The sequence below is a fragment of the Phocoena sinus genome, chromosome X, assembly GCF_008692025.1.
Source record: "Phocoena sinus isolate mPhoSin1 chromosome X, mPhoSin1.pri, whole genome shotgun sequence".
NCBI lineage: Eukaryota > Metazoa > Chordata > Mammalia > Artiodactyla > Phocoenidae > Phocoena > Phocoena sinus.
This window is the reverse complement of record NC_045784.1, coordinates 90,900,111-90,918,354: the sequence shown is the minus strand read 5'-3', so window position 1 is coordinate 90,918,354 and position 18,244 is coordinate 90,900,111. Positions and strand designations below refer to the sequence as shown.

The window sequence follows — 18,244 nt, the reverse complement described above, 5'->3', positions numbered from 1 at the left end:
CAAAGTGAAGGAATGGAAGATGATGCTTCAAGCAAATTGTAGCCAAAAGAAAGCAGGTATAGCCACACTCACATCAGACAAAATAGACTTCAAGGCAAAAAAGGTAACAATAGACAATGGACAGTATATAATGATAAAGTGGACAATTCATCAAGAACACATAACAGTGATTAATATATATGCACCTAACTTTAGGACCACCAGAATACAGAAAGCAATTATCAACAGATTTAAAAGGAGAAATTGACAACACAATAATAGTAGGGAACTTTAACATCCCATTTAACATCAATGGGTAGATCATTCAGACAGAAAGTCAACAAGGAAACAGTAGCCTTAACTGAAATATCAGACCAGATGGATTTGATAGATTTGTATAGAACATTCCATCCAAATGCGGCAGAAAACACATTTTTCTCAAGTGCATGGGAAACTTTCTCAAGGACAGACCATATATTGGAACCCAAAACAACTCTCAATAAATTTTAAAAGATTTGAAATTATATCTTTTTGAAAGTACCTTTTCTGATCAAAATAGTATGAAACTAGAAACCAACTACAAGAAGAAAGCTAAAAAAAAAATCGCAAATGTGTGGACACTGAACAACATGCTAATGAACAACTATTGGGTCAGTGATGAAATCAAAGGAGAAATCAAAAAATACCTGACAACAAATCCAAATGAAAATTCAACAAAGCAAAATCTAAGGGATGCAGCAAAAGTGGTACTAAGGGCTTCCCTGGTGGAGCAGTGGTTGGCAGTCTGCCTACCGATGCAGGGGACGTGGGTTCATGCCCTGGTCCAGGAGGGTCCCACATGCCGCGGAGCGGCTGGGCCTGTGAGCCATGGCTGCTGAGCCTGCGTGTCCGGAGCTTGTGCTCCGCAATGGGAGAGGCCATAACAGTGAGAGGCCCATGTACTGCAAAAAAAAAAAAAAAAAAGTGGTACTAAGATGGAAGTTTACAGCAATACAGGCTTACCTCAAGAAATAAGAAAAATACCAAATAAATAATTTAATCTTACATCTAGAGGAAGTATAAAAAGAAGAACAAATGAAGCCCAAAGTCAGTAAATGGAAGGAAGTAATAAAGATCAGAACAGAAATAAATGAAATAGAGACTAAAAACAAAAAACAATAGAAAAGATCAATCCAACAGAGCCAGTTCTCTGAAAAGATAAACAAAATTGAGAAACCTTTGGCAAGACTAAGAAAAAAAGAGAAGACTCTGATAAATAAAATCAAAAATGGAAGAGGAGGGGCTTCCCTGGTGACGCAGTGGTTAAGAATCCACCTGCCAGTGCAGGGGACATGGGTTTGATCCCTGGTCAGGGAAGATCCCACATGCCGTGGAGCAACTAAGCCTGCACGCCACAACTACTGAGCCTGCGCTCTAGAGCCTGTGCTCTGCAACAAGAGAAGCCACCGCAACGAGAAGCCCGCGCACTGCAATGAAGAGTAGCCCCCGCTTGCTGCAACTAGAGAAAGCCTGCGCACAGCAATGAAGACCCAAGGCAGCCAAAATAAATAAAAATAATTTTTTTTAAAAAAAATGGCAGAGGAGAAATAACAACAGATACCACAGAAATACTAAGGCTTATAAGAGAATATTACAAAACAGTTATATGCCAACAAATTGAACAACCCAGAAGAAATGGACAAGTTCTTAGAATCATACAACCTTCCAAGACTGAATCAAGAAGAAATAGAGGGGTAAGACAGGAATAAAGACACAGACCTACTGGAGAACGGACTTGAGGATATGGGGAGGGGGAAGGGTGAGCTTTGACAGGGCGAGAGAGAGTCATGGACATATACACACTAACAAACATAGTAAGGTAGATAGCTAGGGGGAAGCAGCCGCAAGGCACAGGGATATTAGCTCGGTGCTTCGTGACAGCCTGGAGGGGTGGGATAGGGAGAGTGGGAGGGAGGGAGACGCAAGAGGGAAGACATATGGGAACATATGTATATGTAGAACTGATTCACTTTGTTATAAAGCAGAAACTAACACACCATTGTAAAGCAATTATACCCCAATAAAGATGTTTAAAAAAAAAAGATAAACAACAAATGGTGTCAGTAAATATCTGTTTATAGAAATAAAATGACTGCCCTGAGAAATGGAAAAAAAAAAAAGAAGAAATAGAAAATATGAATAGACTGATCACTAGTAAAGTGATTGAAACAGTAATCAAAAACCTCCCCCCAAAACAAAAGTCCAGGACCAGAGAGCTTCACAGGTGAATTCTACCAAACATTCAAAGAGGATTTAATACCTATCCTTCTCAAACTCTTCCAAAAAATTGAAGAGGAGGGAACACTTCCTAATTTTAAAGGTCCATATCACCTAAAGCAATTTACAGATTCACTGCCATCCCTATCAAAATCCCAAAGGCATTTTTCACAGAAATAGAACAAAGAATTCTAAAATTTATTTGGAACCAAAACAGACCGCAAATAACCAAAGCAATCATGAGAAAAAAGAACAAAGCTGGAGGTATCATACTTCCTGATTTCAATCTATATTACACAGCTATAATAATCAAAACAGCATGGTATTTGCAGAAAAACTGATACATAAATCAATGAAATAGAATTGAGATATCAGAAATAAACTCATACGTAAACGAACAATTAATTTATAACAAAGGAGCAAAAGTACATACAGTGGGGGAAGGAATCTCTTCAATAAATGGTGTTGGGAAAACTGGACAGCCACATGCATAAAAATGAAAATGGACCATAATCTCACACTATACACAAAAATCAACTCAAAATGGGTAAATTAATTGAATGTAGGCCCTGAGACCATAAAACTCCTAGAAGACGACATTGGCAGTATGTTCTTTGACATCAGTCTTAGCATTATCTTTCTAGGTAGGTCTCCTCAGGGAAGGGAAACAAAACCAAAAATAAACACAAATGGGACTACATCAAACTAAAAAGCTTCTGCACAGCAAAGGAAACCATTAATAAAATGAAAAGACAACCTACCAAATGAGAGAAGATATTTGCAAATTACATATCCCATAAAGGGTTAATATCAAAAATATATTTTAAAAACTAATACAACTCAGCCTCAAAAAACCAAACAATCCGATTACAAAATGGGCAGAGGACCTGAATAGACATTTTTCCAAAGAAAACATACAGATGGCCAACAGGTACATGAAAAGATGTTCAACATCACTAATTATCAGGGAAATGCAAATGAAAACCACAGTGAGATATCACCTCACACCTTCACACCTGTCAGAATGGCTATTATCAAAAAGACAACAAATAACAAGTGTTGGTGAGGATGTGGAGAAAAGGGAACACTCCTACATTATTGGTCAGAATGTAAATCGGTGCAGGCACTATGGAAAACAGTATGGAGATTCCTCAAAAAATTAACAGTACTACCATATGATCCAGCTATCTCATTTCTGGGTATTTATCCAAAGAATACAAAAACACTAATTTGGAAAGATATATGCACCCCTATATTCTCAGCAGCATTATTTGCAGTAGCCAAGATATGGAAACAACCTAAGTGCCCATCAACAGATGGATGGATAAAGATGTGATATATACAGTGGAATACTCCTCAACCATATAAAAGATGAAATCTTGTCATTTGTGACAACATGGATGGACCCTGAGGTTATTATGCTAAGTGGAATAAATAAAGATAAATACTGTATGATCTCTCTTATCTGTAGAATAAAAAAAAAGAGAGGCAAAGAATGTTTATTTTTTTGTAATTCCCCATTTTAAACTCACGTTCAATTAGTCCATGCTGAGCATGGCAGATAAGAGAGCTTCTGTTATGGGTTGAACTGTGTCTCCTCAAAATTCATGTTGAAGTCCTAACCACCAGTAACTCGGAATGTGACCTTATTTAGATATAGGGTCACTGAAGATGTAATTAGTTAAGATGAGGTCATGTTGGATTAGGGTGGGCCCCTAGTCCAACATGACTGATGTCCTTATCAAAAGGGGAAATTTGGACAGATACAGATTGGAGTGATGTTTCTACAAGCCAAGGAAAGCCAAAGATGGCTAGCAAACCACCAGATGCGAAGGGTGAGGCATGGGGCAGATTCTTCCTCACAGCCCTCAAAAGGAATCCACCCTGCTGACATCTTGATTTTGGGCTTACAAAGCTGTGAGACAAATTTCTATAGTATAAGCCAAACAGTTTCTGGTACTTTGTTATATCAGCCCTAGAAAATTAATAGATTTTGGTACCAGGAAGTGGTGTGCTGCTGTAACAAATACATAAAAATGTGGAAGTGGCTTGGAATTGGGTATTAAGTGCAGGCTGGAAGAGTTTTGAGGTGCATAACAGAAAAAACCTAGATAGCCTTGAAGAGAATGTTGGTAGAAATATGGATTTTGAAGGAGAATCTGTTGAGGGCTCAGAAAGAAAAGAGCTGTAGAGAAAGTTTCTGCAGTCTTAGAAAATACACTCATCGTCATGAACAGAACTAGATATATGAATGTAAAAGGTGCTTCTGGTGAGGTCTCAGACAGAAATAAGGAATGTGTTATTGGAAACTGGATTTCTAAGCAAAGTATTGAAGGCACAGCCTGGTTTCTCCTTGCTGCTTATAGTAACATATGAGAGGGGAGAGAAAAGTTGAAAAGGGAATTGCTAAGAAAAAAAGAACCACAATTTCAATACTTGGAAAATTCTAAGCCTATCCATGTTGCAAAACATAAGAAAGCTTGCTTTGGAAAGAACACTAAGGGCATTGCTAGATAACCATTTGCCCAAGAGACTGTGATTTGTGGATCCAGTCAACCATCTCAGTAGGCATGCTGTTAGCTCTGACTGAAAGAAACACGGGTGGGAAGAAACGAAGGAATGCAATTCCATCGAATTTCTGGGATTCTACAGTCAGGAAATGAGCTGCTAGAGATATCCAGCTGTGATCAAGTATTATCCTTCAAGAAAAGGGAAAAATGACTCTGAGGGTGAGGCCATTTCCTCAGTTCTAGAGGGCAGGGACACCTCCTCAATTCTAGAAGCCAGGGCCACCTTCCCAGTTCCAGAGTGCAAGACCATCACTCAGTGCCATGGGGGTGGGGCTGCCATCCCAGTGGGCCCAGAGGACACAGTATTCTGCCAGGGAGGATAATTCTGGGGCCTTAATGCCAAATGGAATTTGCCTCATTAGGTTTCAACAAGGTTTGTGTGACCCATAACCCCCTTATTTCCAGTTTCTCCCTTTTGAAATGGGAATACCTGTCCTATGTCTGTCCCACCATTGTATTTTGGACAGAATGAAACATGTCTAGTTTCATAGGTTCACAGATGGAAAAGATTTTGCCCCAGGATCAATTACCCTGCATCCCATCCATACATGATTTATATGATATTTAGGACTTAAGAGTTGATGTTGGTATAGATTAAGGCTTCTGGGGATGTTGTGATGGGATGAATGTATTTTGTATGTGAGAAGGACATGAATTTTTAGAGGGTAGATTGTTATGGATTGAATTATGTTCCCACCAAATATCACTGTGACTACCAATATGTAACCAATTACATCTTCAGTGACCCTAAGAATATGACTTTATTTGGTTTGGATGAGTTCATACTAAAGTAGACCAGTACTCCAGAGTGGGTCCCTAATCCAGTATGGCTGGTGTCCTTAAAGAAAAATTTGGACACGTACACACACAGGGAGAATGCCATGTGAAGATGAAGGCAGAGATTGGGGTGATACTTCCATTAGCCAAGGAATGCTAAAGATTGCCACTAAACCACTAGAAGCTAGGGGAAATGCATGGAACAGATTCTTCCTCATAGCACTCAGAGGGAACCCACCCTGCCTATATCTTGGTCTTGGACTTTGGCAGCCCTAGAAAACTAATACAACTTCTAGTAGAATTGCTCATTTTACAGGATAGAAACAAATGAAAAAGTATATGCCATGTATATACTTAATACAAATGACTTACGGTTTGGCACATGACCCTTGTAGAGCTCTTTTTTTCTTGGGAGGGCTCAAACTGGCAGATGTAGTATGACAAAACTGAGAACTCACAGGACCATTATCTCTAGGTTCTCCAACTCTTTCTTGACTTTGACTTTCTCTTCTAGCTGCTTGGGATGTTGAGCGTCGGTTAGCATTCTAAAACCAAAAATTTGAAGAAAACGTTTAAAACTGATTCACAAAAATTATTTCTCTCTTAAAAGACTCTATAATTTTAGTTTACCCATTTTTCATAACTTAAGAGTTGTGACAAAACTTTGCAATCGTAACAATGCTTTTATAAAGTTGATTTATCTTGGGCTTCCCTGGTGGCGCAGTGGTTGAGAGTCCACCTGCCGATGCAGGGGACACGGGTTCGTGCCCCGGTCCGGGAAGATCCCACATGCCACAGAGCGGCTGGGCCCGTGAGCCATGGCCGCTGAGCCTGCGCGTCCGGAGCGAGAGGCCCGCGTACCGGAAAACAAAACAAACAAACAAACAAAAAAAAAAAAAAGTTGATTTATCTTAATCCATCTGCTATTAAAATATTTTAATAAGATAAAAGTCCTTCTTATATTAATATAACTGTAAAGTTGGATTAGATGCTTATTTCCGTAAGAACAGTAATCTTAGAAATAACTTTTAAAAAGATAAGCTCATGGAAAAAATTAACTTATTTGTCTTGATTTTGCCTAGATTCTAGAAGTGGCCTCTTCTGTAGCATTTATCCTACAAGAGTCATTGCTACCCCTTATAGAACCTGGGTAGAACTGTCAAACTGACAATAGAGCTAAAAACTTCTGGTGGGAGTGTGCCTATAACTTTGGCCTAGACAAAAGGAAGGAAAAAATCATAATCATATATACCACCTGGAAATTTAAATAAAGACAATCATGATAGGCTCATATTACACAGAAAACAAAAACAAGATACCAAGTTTTGAGGGCAGCCCAGACTGCTCCAAAATAAATGACATAAAAAGGAAACAAACTAAAAATCATTTTTTTCCTTTTAGGTTTACATCATTAAGAGTTAATACATGTGAGTTCTGAATGATATTTACAAGATACCAGTTGTGATTATAAACACAGTGCTTTCAGAGATATACTATTAATTCTCTGGCACCATACCCGTAGTGTTTCAGATGCTGAGGCACTTTCAGTTGCACCGCTATAGGGGACATACTTTATAACAGTAATTATCCCCTGAATTGCAATGCGCTTTTGTTCCCTATACTGCAAGTCTTCAATCTCCTTCCTCACTTCACTTATAGCTGTGAAGAACAACTCAACTGCAAAAGAGTAATTTCAAGGAAACTGTAAGTTTTAAAGAACTGAAATGACAAAAATAACAATTAGATTTGCAATGTAATTTCACAACATGAAAATTATAAACTTGCTACATAACTTAAATATGTGAGATTTTGTGTTTATATTTGGCAACCCCTTATGTAATTTCGGTAAAATTGGCAAAACACATTTGTCAGTTAAATTGTGATACAGCCTTCTAGTCTGACATCTTAATTTGAAACAGAAATTTTACATATTGAACATAATTTATATATCATACTTCAAACTATAAAGTGTTGCCTAGCCACTGCATAGAAACACATATTTTGTTTAATATTTTCTGTATTCTATATGCTATTTACAGCATATACTACATATTGCTGGCATTATGAAGTACAGGAGGGTGTCAATATTTAGATGATAATAGATCAGTGTTTCAAAGTTTCTCTTTTTTCCAAAACCATGCATTATTCCATAGCTTTTCAAAAATAATATACTTATGTTAAAGTTTTCAACTGTCATATCTTAATTCTACTAAAATAATGTTAGGCCTCTCATTAATACTTATTCTGAATCTCACTGATTTTGGTATCATTTTTATTTAAAGGTAGAGCTCAATTGTGTTATATCCAATACACAGTTGGCTCTCCATATCCACAGGTTTTGCAAACCTGCAGATATAAAGGGCCTACTGTATTCATTGTACTGAGCCATTTTATATAAGGGACTCGAGCATCTGCAGATTTTGGTATCCATGGGGGCTCCTTGAACCAATGCCCTGCGGACACCAAGGGATGTCTATATATCATTCCACAAGAGTGGCCTAATACAGTTGTCAGTACCTTGGTATCAAATTGTCCAGTGTCTCCTCTGATATCTTTAGTCTAAGTAGTGTTATAGGAGTTGGGATCTACCAACTCAGGTTTGATCTCAATGACCTTAAATCAAGATATTACCTCCATTTAGTCATAGTCTATTTAAACTCCTTCTTTTCTTGCAGTCTAATAAAATCAAAATATTAACCTTTATGGTCATAACATATGTTTTTAGATCTTGATAAAGATCAAATTATTACCAGTGAGTGTTGCTACACTTTGGCTCACTCCCATTAAAGATGACTAACTGATATGGCATATACCATACATATCACATATAAACATATAAGGGACTAGCAAGTACATCAGTACCTTTAACAGAAATATTATACTTCGAAAATGTTTCTGGCACTGGTGGATAGGGGTAATATCCACCAATAACAGTGTTCTTCAATTCCCCAGAATTGGTCTTTGTTTTAATCCACTGAATAAAGTTTTTTACCTTGGTATCGTTGGTATACGGCTGGCCTCTATGACCTTCTTGCAGGAAGGGTAAAGTGCAAAAATATGAGGAATAAAAAAAAAAAAGACAACTCACTGTAATAAACCATCTGGACTTTTTTGGGTATAAAAACAGTTTAATATAAAATCATTCTTATAGCACCAAGAAGTTAACTTATTCACTATGTAGCAAATAATTATACTGAATATGCATATGAAAATTATCAGTTAACGAATCCTAAGTCAATAAGGAAATCAGACATATTAGTTTACATGGACTAAACTGTAACTGTCTACAGGACACTGAAAAGCCAGAAGAAAAAGAAAACTAATAGTCTGGCTTTTGCTAACTATCCAACTGGTTAGCATCTTCTTAGAAAATTGATTATGTTTTAACCTGAAGGTATGACATCATGTATTAACTAAATTGCCTATGAATATAGCTCAGCATTTAAGTTCATGTTTTTGAAACATACTTAAAAGTGTCATTCACATCTGTTATTATTAGTATATATTAGATCTGATAGTATTCATATTTATAAAATGAGGTATGGACAAAGATGTGTGTTACATCCTTCCTAGGACTCTTCTTTTTTTTTTGCGATACGCGGGCCTCTCACTGCTGTGGCCTCTCCCGTTGCAGAGCAACAGGCTCCGGACACGCAGGCTCAGCGGCCATGGCCCACGGGCCCAGCCGCTCCGCGGCACGTGGGATCCCCCCAGACTGGGGCACAAACCCATGTCCCCTGCATCGGCAGGCGGACTCTCAACCACTGCACCACCAGGGAAGCCCTAGGACTCTTCTTTTGACGAATTTCCTAATTACCAACATGGTAGCATTCTAGTAAATACATCATTCCATAGTACTCCCTCACTCATCTGAAAACTTTTATCTTTATTATTTTGCCCCCCTTATCCAAGGGAATAGAGAAAAATAGTATATTTGTAGATAAGTAGTGAGACTTTTCTTGCTATATAAGTAAAATGCGAGATCTGGGGACCAAAATTGAATGCACATTTTTGTTTTATTTAATATTTAAAAACTGTTGTTAATTGAATCCATATTGTGATACAGGGCCCAACAGTCTTCAATCTATGAAGCAATTTATGGTTATCTAACTTCTTATGTCAAGCAGGAATTAAAGTTAACCAAAGGACATAAACAAAATTCTTCAGTAAGTCACAAAATCATTGCTCTAACTGTAAATAATCTGGAAGCAATAGATTTCATAGGCTAAATATTCTTTCTTAAACCATTCTTATAGTGAGAAAGGAGTTCAAAATAAAGCTATCTTGTGGTTGAATGTTATAATAGAAAAGTTAATTTAATGAAGAGAAAATACATTAGATTTCCAATAAAGTATATACAAAGAACTTGCTCACCAGTAATAAACATGCGACTCTCATTTGTAGTAGTAAGGTAAAGCAGTTCAGGTACTTGAGTGTCATTTCTGACAACTTTCAACTGTGTACACGTGAAATGTGCCACTGTAGAAAATGAAAACACTTATGAAATTATTTCTGCATTTCAAATGGGAATACCAAGATCAGGATCTAACAGAGTGCTTCTCAAAGTTTAATGAACTGAGGAATCACCTAGGACAATTGTTAAAATGCAAATTCAGATTAAAGCAGTTTTAGTGTAGGGCCTGAGATTTTCTACCGCTAATGAGCTCCTGGGTGATACTAGTGCTGCCAGTCCTTTGACCACACTTGGAGCAACAAAGATCTAACACTTAATCATTTCCTTTAAATAAAGGATCTAACACTTAACTTTTCCTTTAGAAAGTACAACGGCCGCACCTAACTGAAGTCACTGCTTGCTGGACAGTTGAAGACTGCAAGAGTCTTTCTAATTGGCCACACAACTGAATGTGAATAGTTATTTCCTACAGAGAAAAAAGTTGAGTTCCTCCATGATGCTTCCACTGATTAACCCAATCTAACATTGATCCCTGAATTACTCTGACTCCTTCCATCAGATAGGGCTACACAATATTAATTTGAATTTGCTTATGCGAGTGTTTTACTTGTGTATATCTTAATTAGACTTCAAGTCTCAAGGACAGGGCTTATACCACCTATTATTTTCTGTTTGCCTTGCTAACCAACTGGATAGACTAAAAAGAATTCCTGAAAATGAGGTTATAATGTCTTCAGACCAGCTACTTTCAAAAGCTATCAACTGCTTTCAACTATCAGGTTATTTAGGTAAAGTTTACTTATCCAACAATATTTTAAAAATTTTAACTCACTGCATGCCAAAACATTTACGGTCTTCAAATTAGGAAATAAAGAAATAAATATAAATACTCGTAATTTCACGTCAACAGTAAGCTCTCATTTGAGAATAAATATTTCCCTAGAGCATGATAATATCTATAAATTCGTTTCCTGTATCTCACATTTACTAGTTCTTTATTTTGTAGCAATGAAAATAAAGAAAATCTGTTCAAATGACCAAGAATAATTCTCTTGATTTATATCACTTTTCCTTTAATTCAAAAACTGTACAAAGATATGAGTATTCATGATTAAAGATGTTGATATAAGAATACTTCTAATTCTAATTTCATGGTTGTTAAAAATCAGATATTTGGACCTAACACCTTCTGGCTGTTTGACAACCCTCTGGACCTTTGTTTCCTCACCCGTAAATTTGTAAAAACATCACCTGTTTAAAAGGTAACTGGGAGTACAAAATGAGATAATATCTATGAGCAACTGGTATATAGTAAACGTTCAAAATTACTTCCCCTTAGTTCTTCACTTTTCTTAGTCAAAAGTAAACAAGATGCCCTACTACCAAAGGATTTTGGTATTATTCCAGAAGACCCTTGGTCATGTTCCCCTTCATAGGCCTGAAGCCCCCTTAATACTCACCATTTATTTTATGATTTTTTTTCCTTCACTCTTGGTCAAAAGATGAAAATGAATTGTGATTGTTGTCAACTATTGTACTAGAGTAAATCTCACCAAGGTCCATACAAACCTTTCTTAAAAGATATATTTCACATTTTCACAAGAAATAGAATGTGCATGGATGGCAACATTTCTGTGAAAAATCGTTATCCAAAACCTGTGTCAGTTTGTTGTTTAAAGTGGCTACAGAGAGAGGGACCTGGCCCTAAAGCCCATCTAAATTGTTATCAGGGATCATCACTACCAATCATCTGTGACCTGAGAGAAGTTATATGAAAGGTCATGGCCCCCCTTACCTTGGAAGCCCATGCCTTGGTTTTGGCCAAAACTCTCTTTCTGCCCTCTCCTCCAATGACATTTGGGGTGATGTTCAGTTCTACTCATATATATTTAAAAAATTTAATCTCACAAGCAGAGGGTGGATTCTAATGAGGTAATATCCGAATGGTGTGTAATACTGTTTTACAACAGAAAATAAAGGGGTAGCAGAACAGCCCTGTATATGGTCTCTAGGTCTCCTGATATTCTACAATTTCTATCTTGTTGCTCATTAAAAAAAATACATGTAGTCAAGATTGGGAATTTCTCCAATGTTGGCAAGCACTTAACAATCAGTATTTTATTCATATAATCATTTGGAAAATAGGAAAATAGCACACCAATACCTAAAATAGCTTTATGTTACAAATTCAAATAAGGAAAAATTCACTGAAGTTGTTAAAAAGTATTAGATATACTTTTATCCTTATCATAGTAGATCTAAAGACTAACTTGTTATATAAAACACATAATAGGACATACTTAAAATGTCTTCAAATAAATAAAAGTAGTGGAAAAAATCAACACCAAATTAAGTAAAATATTGACCAGCTAGTTTAACACCACCAACCTAATATTAATTCCATACTCAAATGACATCATACTTACCACTGCCATTATTTAATTACACAGTATCCCAATCCTCTACTACTTAATTCTACATTAGTAAAGCCTTCATTGTGTTTAATGGGGTCTACTAAGTCAATTTCCAAATGGATACAAAGGAAACGGACTATCTATGTTTTAGTTTCACCGAATTTTAAGGTTTTATGTCTAAAATGCTAAAAAGGGGAATTGATAAGAGCACCTGTTTTCTGAAAAACTAGTTTAAATCCCAAATTAATTCTGAATAGAAAACCAGAAGGTAGTTAATATCTGTTAATACCAATTATAATATTAATATAGAAAAAACTTAAACATGCTATCAGACTGCTTGAATTTGCTAACTCAATATCATGGCATTCTGTAAGTAAGTCAGTATACCTCTATCATTTTTTTAAGTCAATGCCCCCACTTCCAAAAATAAAATGATAAAAATATTGAAACTGAGTACTTGGGTAAATATTTTCAAAGACTTCTGGCTGAGATGTAGAAAACAGTTCCACTATAAATGGTTTTTTGGAAGTCCCATCAGCAATGTGAATCCAGCGATATGACCAAAAATCTTCACGGCTTTCTATATGGATAGAATGTTAGAATAAATGAAGGTAACTGATTACGCACATATGAACAAAGAATTATTCACTGAAATACTTTTTATGACTTTCAATATCAAAAGCTTACCCTTCTTTTTTGACCGCTGGACTCTTCCTACAAAAACTAAAACGCCAATAACATCACAGATACTATTTTCTGGCATATCATCCAGTTCGGATCTCAAAAAAGCAAAATTATTAAATAGATATTGCATTTTTAAACAGTGAAAAAGCGTTCTGCAAATATGACTGTGAAAATGCACATCTATCTAACTGCTACAGCATAATTCTGGGTAGATTCCAAGCAAATTACAATACATTGTTTCAGTAACTAACATTAAAAATTAATATTTGAGATATTTTACAAGAAGCTATTTTACCTTGTGACAAAACGGTGGTTTAATTTTGGCAATCTCCATTCTGGTTTCACCTGCTTTTCTGGAATGATAATTATATTAGTTGGAGGATTTCGAAGGTTCAGGCAGATTTCTGAAAAGCAAATATATTACTTTAGTATGATATTTAATACATATAAAATAATATATGCATATAAATCACACAGCAAAAAAGATTGAACACTTTTGAGCCCACCACTAAACCTAACAACTAGATCATTATCAATAGCTTTCTTCTACCTATTCCGACATTATCACATCCACTTATCTCGCCAACTAAAGGTTAACCATACCTTAAATTTTGTGCTTCATCATATACTTAATTTTAAAAAGAGGTTTTTTTTTATCACTTATGTGTTCTTGCCCAAATAGTATACTGTTTGAATTTCTTTGTTTTTGAATTTTAAATGAATGGAATTTTACCATAATGCAGTATTCTAGGGCTATTTTTTTCACTTAACTTTATGGTCCTAAAATTCATCCATGCAGCTGCATGTAGCAATTTTTTTCTCATTTCTACTGCTGAATAACGTTCCAGAGTGTTGATATACTACAATTTTATTTACTCTTTATTGTATTGCTGGACATCTGGATTATTTCCAGCTTTTGTTGTTACAAACATGGTCACTATGAGCTTTTTCTACATACCTCCTTGTACACACAGGCAAAAGCTTTCTAAGGTATTATATCCAGGAGGGAAACACTGGATTGTAAAATATGCAAATGTTCCACCCTATAGGATAATTTCAAACTATCCTAAAGTAGTATTTATTATTTATTAATAAATATTTACTAATATTTACTGAATATTAAATATTTATTTAAACTATTAACAGTTCCAGCAGTGATGTGCAAGAATTCCCACTGAGCCACATCCTCTCCAAATTTTGGTACTGTTAAAAATTTTTTTTTTTTGGCCTCACCACGCGGCATGCGGAATCTTAGTTTCCTGACCAGGGATCAAACCTGTGTCCCCTACAGTGGAAGTGCATAGTCTTAACCACTGGACCGCCAGGGAAATCCCTAAATTTCTTAGTTTTTGTCAGTCTAATGACAGAAAATGACAATTCGCTGTGGTTTTATTTTGCACTTCCCTTATTACTAATTATGTTCAACAACATTTCAAAACCTATGGTTCATTCATGCATCCTCTTCTGTGAAATACCTGTTCATATTTTTGCCCATTTTTCTACTGGATTGTCTTTCTCTTATTTATTTGTATTACTTCTTTCTATATATGTTGAATACTAATCCCTTGTTGATTATACCATTGCAAATACCTTCACCCAGTTTTTGGATTGTTTTTTCATTTTGGGGGCTGTCTCTTGATGAACAAAAGTTCTTAATTTTAATGTAGTTAGGTTTATTAATCTTTCTTTTATGGCTACCATTTCTGTGTCCTATCCAAAAAATCCTTCCTTATCCCAAAGTCAAACAGATACTTTCTATAAGTTCTTCTAAAAGTTTCGCCTTTTACATTTAAGTGTTTGATATACCTGAAATTTATTTTTATACGGTATGAGTTAGGGATATAATGTCATTTTTTTCTCATATATAATCAATTGTCTCAATACTATTTACTGAATGGCTCTTCCTTCCTTGATGATCTGCACAGCACATCTGTTGTATATCAAAATTTTATATGTCTAGGGCTGTTTCTTGACTTTATATTATGACTTGCTGGTCAGTTTGTCTATATCTATACCAATACTACATGGTTATACTTTATAATAATTCTTGATATTTGTAGGACACGTCCTCATTCTCTCTTCAGCCCCTTATTCTTTTTCTTCAGAGGTGTCTTAACTATTCTTGATAATTATGTGCTTCCATATAAATTTTAGAATCAGTTTGTCAGTTCCAGAAAAAATAATCCGATAGAATAGCACTAAATTTATAGATCAATTTGGGGGGGACTTGACATACTTATGAAACTGAGACTAACGTCCTGCCTGGGAACACGGGATATTTCTCCATTTATTTAGGGACTCTTTAGTGTCTTTTGAAAAGTATTAAAATATTCTCCAAATAGGTCTTACATATCTTCTGTTAGATTTATTTCTAGATACTTTATAGTTATTTTTGACAAGGTAAATTATGTTTTAAAAATTATAATTTCTAACTCTGTTACTGGAGTGTACAAAATCAACTGACTTTGGTATATTGCTGTTACAGCTAGCTTTGCCAGTATCTTATTTTTTTCTCTCTCTCTGTTTTTTTTTTTTTTTGGCTGCACCATGCAGCTTGTGGGATCTTACTTAGTTCCCCAACCAGGGATTGAATCTGGGCCCTCGGCAGTGAGAGTGCATAGTCCTAGCCACTGGACTGCCAGGGAATTCCCTATTTTTTTCAATTTTATTGAAGTATAGTTGATTTACCATATTGTGTTAGTTTCAGGTATACAGCAAAGTGGTTCAGCTTTATTTATATATATATAAAGTATATATACATATATTAATTTATAAATATATTTCTAAATATATATTTATATATATTTCAGATTTTCCATTATAGGTTATTATAAGATACTGAATACAGTTCCTTGTGCTATACAGTAAATCTTTGTTGCTTATCTACTTTATGTATAGTAGTTTGTATCTATTAATCCCTTTTTCCTAATTTATCCTTCCCCCCCTCCCTTCCACTTTGGTAACCATAGTTTGCTTTCTATGTCTGTAAATCTGTCTCTGTTTTGTAAATAGATTCATTTGTATTATTTTTTAGATTCTACATATAAGTGGTATCATATAATATTTGTCTTTCTCTGTCTTCACTAAGTATAATATTCTCTAGGTCCATCCATGCTGCAAAAGGCAATATTTCATTCTTTTTTATGGCTGAGTAATATTCCATTGTATTGATATATATACACATATACATATACACATATATATATATACATATACATATATATATATATATATATATATATATACATACACCACATCTAAGCCAATCATCTGTTGATGGGTACTTGTTTCCATGTCTTGCTTATTGTAAATAGTGGTGATATGAACACTGGGGTGCATGTATCTTTTTGAATTAGGGTTTTTGTCTTTTCCGGATATATGCCCAGGAGTGGGATTACATGATCATATGGTTAACTATTTTTAGATTTTTAAGGAACCTCCATACTGTTCTCTATAATGGCTGCACCAATTTACATTCCCACCAACAGTGCAGGAAGGTTCCCTTTTCTCCACACCCTCTCCAGCATTTATTATCTGTAGTCTTTTTGATGATAGCCATTCTGACCAGTGTGAGGCGATACCACGTTGTGGTTTCTTATTATTTTTAATACTTTGTGTTATTTTGGATTTTCTTTGTAGAAGATCTAATTTGTGAATAATGACAGTTTTGTGTTTTTCTTTAAAATTCTTATGCCTTTGGTGGGTGGCCAAGATGGTGGAGTAGGAAGACCCTGAACTTACCTCCTCTCGTGGACACACCGAAAGTACAACTTACAGAGAAACTACCTAACAGAATGACCTGAAGACTAGCAGAAAAGATTTTCCACAGCTAAAGACATAAAGAAGAAGCCACAACGAGTCAGGTAGGAGGGGTGGAGATGTGATATAGTCAGGAAGCACCCCCCTCAGGTCGGTGACCCACTAATAGGAAGGATAATCATAACCACAGAGGTCCTCCCCAAGAACAAGGCATCTGAGCCCCCCATACTGGGCTTCCCAGCCTTGGGGTCCTGCGCTGGGAAGATGAGCCCCCAGAACATCTGGCTTTGAAAAGCAGCAGGGCTTATGTGCAGGAGAGCCAGAGGACTACAGGAAACAAGAGATTCCACTCTTAAGGGCACATGCAAAATGTCACATACTCTGAGTTCCAGCACAGAGGTAGGTAGTAGTAAAGGAGACTGGGTCAGACCCACTTGCTAATTTTGAAGAACCTCCTAGAAAGGCAGGAGGCAACTGGGACTCTTAGGGACACAGATGCTGGTGGCAGCCATTTTGGGGAACTCCTACCAGGAGGACACTGGTGTTGACAAATGCTAATTTGGGGTCCTTCCTCTAGCCTATTAGCTCCAGGGGCTTACCCACCCACCAGCTGAGCAGCACGGGTCCTGGGACACCCCCAACACCAAGCAGCCAGTCCTGTAGTGACCCAGCCCCAACCACCAGCAGGATGGCACAAGCCATGGCCCCACTCAACACCCCCCTGGGGCTGCCCCGCCTACCAGCATGCCCAGAGTAGTCAACTACAACAGGAGGGCTCACACAACCCACAGAGGGGGCACTCCTAGAGCATATAGCCCTGGTGACCCATGCTTATAAGGTCAATTAATCTATGACAAAGGAGGCAAGAATATACAATGGGGAAAAATAGCCTCTTCAATAAATGATGTTGGGAAAACTGGACAGCTATATGCAAAAGAATCAAACTGGACTACTTTCTCACACCATATACAAAAATAAACTCAAAATGGATTAAAGACTTAAATGTAAGACCTGAAACCATAAAACTTCTAAAAGAAAACAGAGGCAGTATGCTCCTTGACGTTGGTCTTAGCATATATTTTTGGATCTGTCTCCTCAGGCAAGGGAAACAAAAGCAAAAATAAATGGGACCACATCAAACTTTAGCACGCCAGAGGAAGCTATCAACAAAATGAAAAGACAGTTCACTGAATGGGAGAAGACATTTGTAAATGATAATCCAACAAGGGGTTAATATCCAAAATAGATAAAGAACTCCAACAAACATCAAAGAAAAAGAACAACCAAATTAAAAAATGGGCAGAGGACTTGAATAGACATTTTTTCCACAGAAGACACACAGATAGCCAACAGACACATGAAAAGATGCACAACATCACTAATCATTAGGG

The 18,244-nt window shown here is 36.3% G+C and overlaps 1 protein-coding gene across 2 annotated transcripts in view; it reads right to left on the bottom strand.

Moving 5' to 3' along the window:
• RADX (RPA1 related single stranded DNA binding protein, X-linked) overlaps positions 1-18,244 on the bottom strand; it is a 65,184-nt gene that overhangs the window by 31,200 nt on the left and 15,740 nt on the right. Inside the window, exons 4-10 of one of the 2 annotated variants that reach the window (XM_032620895.1) lie at positions 13,390-13,498; positions 13,098-13,189; positions 12,868-12,990; positions 9,957-10,061; positions 8,445-8,609; positions 7,099-7,259; positions 5,955-6,127 (exon numbers count right to left, since the gene is read on the bottom strand). In XM_032620895.1, the coding sequence (XP_032476786.1) occupies positions 5,955-6,127; positions 7,099-7,259; positions 8,445-8,609; positions 9,957-10,061; positions 12,868-12,990; positions 13,098-13,189; positions 13,390-13,498 (928 nt within the window). The remainder of the gene's footprint in view (positions 1-5,954; positions 6,128-7,098; positions 7,260-8,444; positions 8,610-9,956; positions 10,062-12,867; positions 12,991-13,097; positions 13,190-13,389; positions 13,499-18,244) is intronic. The other variant, XM_032620896.1, reaches the window with a different exon arrangement.